This window comes from Canis lupus, chromosome 23 (genome assembly GCF_011100685.1).
Source record: "Canis lupus familiaris isolate Mischka breed German Shepherd chromosome 23, alternate assembly UU_Cfam_GSD_1.0, whole genome shotgun sequence".
Lineage (NCBI taxonomy): Eukaryota > Metazoa > Chordata > Mammalia > Carnivora > Canidae > Canis > Canis lupus.
Window position 1 is genome coordinate 31,201,609 of NC_049244.1, and position 5,503 is coordinate 31,207,111.

A 5,503-nucleotide genomic window follows, 5' to 3' on the forward strand; every position below is an offset into this window, starting at 1 on the left:
CATCTCGAGGCATCCTCTGGAGCTCTCTTTCTTCCAGGGGCTGGTTCCTAGCTTTTATCCTCCTCAACCCCATCTTTGTATTCCTAGCTGCTCACTGCCACAAGTCCTTATGCATCTTCCATCCATTTGACAGCTTTTGTTTGGAAGAAATGGAAATGACTGCTCGGGCAAGTTTTGCTTGTTCCACTCAGCAACCAAGGACCTTCTGTTCAGGGACGACACACAATGTTTGGCCAAACTTCCAGAGGACACAACATATAAATCATACTTAGGAGCAGAGTATATCACGGCTGTTGCTAACCTGAGACAATGCTCCACCTCGAGTGAGTAGGAGGAACAGCATGGGGGAAGCTACCAAGCAACAAGGGAGGCAAGGAGCAAGCAGTTCTGGGTGGTGGGCAAAGAGGAGTGGGCTGTGGCCCTCTGGGGATGAACAATGGAAATGGGCAAGATGAGATGATAAGAGAACACTGTAATCAAGAAAGTGTAAAAGGCTACTTGTACGGGCAGATGATAAGATGGACACACGCTCAGGGCACTAAGGTCATGAACTGTCCCGACATGAATAATTCCATGTTATTACTAAGAAAAGGAAGAGGTTGTATGTGTCCATGCCCATGTGCAGTAAACTCATTTTTATACAGAGCTGCATCAGCCAATACAGTAGCCTCTAATTACCTAAGTCAATTTAAGTTTAAATTAATTAAAATTAAACAAAATTAAAAATCTAGTTCCTCAGCCACACCAGCCACAATTCATGTAGCTCCAGACAGGTGAGCAGACAAAACACTTCCATCATTGCAGAAGGTTCTTTTATACAGCGCTACTCTTGCGAGCTTGAACAATGACAAGTTTTATAACCATAAAGTTGTTGTACGTACTGCTCATCCAGAACACCAGTTTTCTAAGCATTACAGTACAATAAAATACATTTTTGCACTATAATTATGTTGGACATCATCTAATCACGTGAAGTCATTTGGAAGATGTGAGAAAAGAACATGTGATGGAGGGAAGTTATGCTCTAAGTTTTGTGTGCATGTAAGTGAGCCATGGTCCTTAAAATACTGATTCCCAGGCTGGGGAATATTGATTTAGCAAGTCTGTATCAGGGTCCCTTAATTCCAATGTAAGGAACGTGCTTATCCACAGTCACTGCTGTGAGCACCTAGGTTACAGTCACCTACCCTACATCCTCCATAAGGGGAGAAAGTCTGGCTCTGCATTCTCTGCTCCTTTTCCAGATCCTAGCATGGAAAGTGGCATGTTCTGGGTGCTTGTATTAGTTCCTCACCTGTCTAAGGGGATCAGAGAGGACAGTCCTACCAGGCTCCTCCCAGCTATATGGATTTAGATGTGGGAGCTCTGCCTATGAGACACAAGGTGGGGGATGATGCAGGGCAGGGAAACCATGTTTGGTATACAGTACTACCCAGAAAGACACAGGAGCTGTACAGGCAAGTGGAGAAGGCCACTGAGAGAAGGGCCTGGTCCACCCATCAGACCCCAATGGGTCTGAGTGCTTTTATTATCAGGCTTAACTATTCATTCATTCAACAGAAAATAAATATAGGTAGATTTTTGACTGTCCTACTTCTCTTCTCTGTCCCACAGAACTCCTGGAGGCCTGCACTTTCCATACATCTTAAAATCCAAGAGGCGGAGACACACCAGATGGTGATGGGAGCTCACGTGACCCATAAGTTCCCTCGGGGCCTCACTGGCCTGGGTGGTTTGTCTGGTTTCACAGTTCAGCGGTGGAACCTCTGTAGAACATTAAATAAACATTATTATTGGTGTTATCTTTTAAAAACGTCATTGTTTTCTAAATGTTTGGCCTGAAAGGATTTTTTTTAAAAATACGATCTGACTAAAGACTTGTGCATCTGAACCTTTCCTTCAGAGCTCAATGTTCAACTGACCTCTTTCACAGCTTTGGTCATGGTGCCACAGCCACCCTGGGTACAGTTCAAGTAGGAATTCTTTCTGAAAAGTGTCTGCATGATCATCATAATAGAATCAAGTGTATGTGGCTCTGTGTGTGTGTGTGTTGCTGGGGAAGAGGCAGGAAGGAGGATGCTGAGTGAGTTACTGAGATGGAGTGTTCAAGGAGTACAGAAAAAGAATACAGAAGACTTACATATTTTACCAATATTTTAAATTAATTTCATCAGGTATACTTGAGTCAGGTCCTGATTCTAGGGGGTTGGAAAAATGAACCACTGGAACATCTGAAAATTATTGCTTTACCCTGATTCCCACAGTAGTCACTGCCCTGTCTCCTCTCCTTCTTCTGAAAGATGGAGGCTCACTCTTTCCACGCCTTACTTATTAATGGCTGAACACACAGAAACCAGTTTTCTGCTCCACTCAATTCCCTGAAGCTACCCTGGCCAAAGTCACTTCCCATCTGCCAACTGTGAAAATTTTATTTTATTTATTTTTATTCTTTTTTTTTTTTTTGAAAGACTTTATTTATTCATTCATGAAAGACACAGAGAGAGAGGCAGAAACACAGGCAGAGGGAGAAGCAGGTTCCCTGCAGGAAGCCTAATGTGGGACTAGATCCCAGGACTCCAGGATCACGCCCTTAGCCAAAGGCAGATGCTCAACTGCTGAGCCACCCAGGCGTCCCCCAACTGTGAAAATTTTAGTTTTAATTGTAATTCTCTCATTCCTGAGTCTGTTTACTGCACTTGATAGGGCTGATCATTCACCAATCATGTGACTGGTGTCCCTGGGTCTGAGATTGTGTCTACTGTACTTTGGAGCTACTGGGAATAGAAGATGGAAAAAAGTGTCTGGTGAATGAGACATTTTAATTAATGCAAGAGAGGAAAAATTGTGTCACTACATTTATTTCATTGTAACTCTCCACTTGCTATTTGAATGAAGGAGAGAACACTTTCAGTAAGCAGCAGTCAATATCTGCCTCCCCTTCCTCTGGGCTCACCTCCTGGAAGTGTGTGTTGGTGGAGATGTGAAAGGATAGGAAGCAGCTGATCTTCTCCTGCTCTCATTCCTGAGAATGGCACCACTTTCTCACTTGAGTGTGGAAGGTGTGCACATTTCTCCTGCCTTTACCCAGGAAACCTATTGAAAAAAAAAAGTCTGTCTCTTGTTAAAACCTTTCATCATTCCCAAACTTTACCACCATGGCAGAACTTTCTCATTCACATAGCTCTGACTAAAAATTCGTATACAGTTGGGGCAGTTATGGTAGGTGTTTTTCCTGTTTGGCCCTTCTTCCTTCCCTGAATTTTTAGCTCCTAGCAGAGGAATCAATGGTTATTAGAAAGGAGTGATGTGTATGTCTGTGTGTACATGCGCTGGGTGATGGATACAGAGCAGGGGCCAGGACCTTAAGAAAGAAAGAAAGAGAGAATATGGTAAAATTACTGTCAGTTCTGATCATTTTAATTGACAATGCTAATTTAAAATAAAGTAGTTGACACTAATAAAAATAAAATAAAATAAAATAAAAATAAAAGTAGTTGGTTAACCCTCTTTAACCTCACCTCCTAAACATCCTTTCTTAATCTGGACTCCCTATTGCCTACATTTATCGATGAAAGGCCAGGAAAATGAATTGTACTATGTTAGAGCATACAGTTAAGCATAAAAAAGCCCAACTGCCTGGGCTTAATGGATAAGTTACCTCAGTTTGCCTCTGCAAAATTGGAATAATAGGTGAAGATTATGCAAAGTTATAAATTAAAATTATTTAAAACAGTGCCTGGTATCAACAAGCACTCATTAATGTTAGCGATTATCCTCACTATTTACCCTCCCTTCCATCTACCAGCCTTGCTTCCATACCCGTGCCCCACCCTTACCTCACCGTTCCTTCTGAGCTCACTTGTCATTCAAGCCCTCATCACGGGAGCCCCTTTGAAACAAGAGATGTTGCTGACCACTTCCAGGACACGTTTTACTCCTGCATCACCGACTCTTCCTTTTTAGGTATCTTTGTGGGTTTCTTCCTCCTCACTTTTCATTCTGTCCCTGATTTTAATGACCACTTATCTATGTCTGAAACTCAGATGAAAATATAGTGCCTATTGCTGAAGCTTTACATTTGTTTACTCTATCGCCTGCTTAATATAAGATTTTAGAACTCCTAGAGGCACCTGAAACTCACTATACAGAAGAGAGAGGTTTTCATTCTGGTTATGCCCTCAGCCCCAAAGTCCCTCCCTAATTCACTTTATGAACTTTGATCTTTTCAGGACTCCACACCAGCTGCTTCAGATGCAGGCTTGATAACTCTCTATCTGAACTCAGCATATCCAATTAGTCACCGCATCCTATACGTTTTCCTCCTACATATCTTTCAAATCTGTGGCCTCCTTTCCACTACTACCTCTGTTCCTGGTTCACACCCCGTGCATTTTTTTGCCAAAACACTGCAACAACCCCCAGCTGGCCTCCCTACCTTAGTCTTTCTCCAATCACAGTTCTCTATCTGCCAGTCATCTATGTTACCCCCAACTGAAACTTCTTATCCCATTCTGGATTTTATATATATATATAATCTGGATAAAGTCTAGGTTCCTTAGCATAGCACAAAATCCCTTCAGGTCGTTCCTGCCAACCTTTCCTGCTTCATCTCTTGCCACTTCTGCGGAAAGGACACCAGTTTCGTGACAGGCTGCAACTCTGCAGTCCCTAGGCAGGCCACTTCGGGCTCCCTAGGGTGTTTTATTTGGGTGATAAGTTGTTGGGTGTTTTTGTTTGTTTTTCATTACTTGCCGAAATTTGAAAAGGGGAACATTTCCCTTTCTGGCTTCTTTGCGAAAACTGGAAGGACTGGCTACTTTGGTCTCACCTACGTGCCTGGCATAGCGGGGGCTGTCCACTCCAGGCAGGAATGACAGCTGCAGTTTTCAACACCACTACCCCGCGCACTGATTTTCCCAGCTGCTCCCGTCAATGTCAAAAATCTCAGCTGCAGCCCTGGATTTACACCGAATTGCTCGTTTTCTGCTACTCAGGCGCTCTTTGTCCTTTTGCACCTGCAGAGGCTCACCCATCATCCCTCGTGGCCTCAGCTCCCGTCATTTTCCTCCAGGAGCTGGTCTCTGAACCTATGATGGGTACTAAGCGTCCCTTTCTGTATCCCCGTATCGCATCATACATCCTCTGTCACACCCCACGCCGGATTGCACTCAGATGAAATGTTTGTGTAATGCCTGAGTTCCTCGCAAGACTCCCCTCTCTAAGGGGGCGACTGGAAAGCCTCCGAGAAGATTTCTCAAGCCATTCATTTTATGCATCCATCATTCCGTCAACACCCATGAAGAGGGCGGCGACATTTAACTCCTACCTTAAGGGATAAGCGTGTCACTCGTGAAATACCGTGCAACGCCGCTCGCTCGGCGGACAGCGTCCCAGAGCATCGCCACTGCCTTCGGGACCTCCCGGAACCCCGCCCCTGAAGGAGGAAATACAACGTGGGAACTACAACTCCCGTGATGCTCCGCTTCGGGCGCCTGCGCAGAGT

The 5,503-nt window shown here is 44.2% G+C and overlaps 1 protein-coding gene and 1 long non-coding RNA gene across 2 annotated transcripts in view; one reads left to right on the plus strand and one right to left on the minus strand.

Moving 5' to 3' along the window:
- LOC477072 (serotransferrin) overlaps positions 1 to 1,813 on the plus strand; it is a 25,561-nt gene extending 23,748 nt beyond the window's left edge. Inside the window, exons 16-17 of the mRNA XM_038570924.1 lie at positions 134 to 323; positions 1,615 to 1,813. Coding sequence (XP_038426852.1) covers positions 134 to 323; positions 1,615 to 1,649 — 225 coding nt within the window. The 3' untranslated portion in view covers positions 1,650 to 1,813. The remainder of the gene's footprint in view (positions 1 to 133; positions 324 to 1,614) is intronic.
- On the minus strand, positions 1,451 to 5,455 carry LOC119865393. Its single transcript, XR_005377038.1, has 2 exons — positions 5,327 to 5,455; positions 1,451 to 1,766 (listed from the first exon to the last, which is right to left on the minus strand). It is a non-coding gene; the product is annotated as an uncharacterized LOC119865393 (long non-coding RNA).
- Between the last annotated feature and the right edge of the window lie 48 nt (positions 5,456 to 5,503).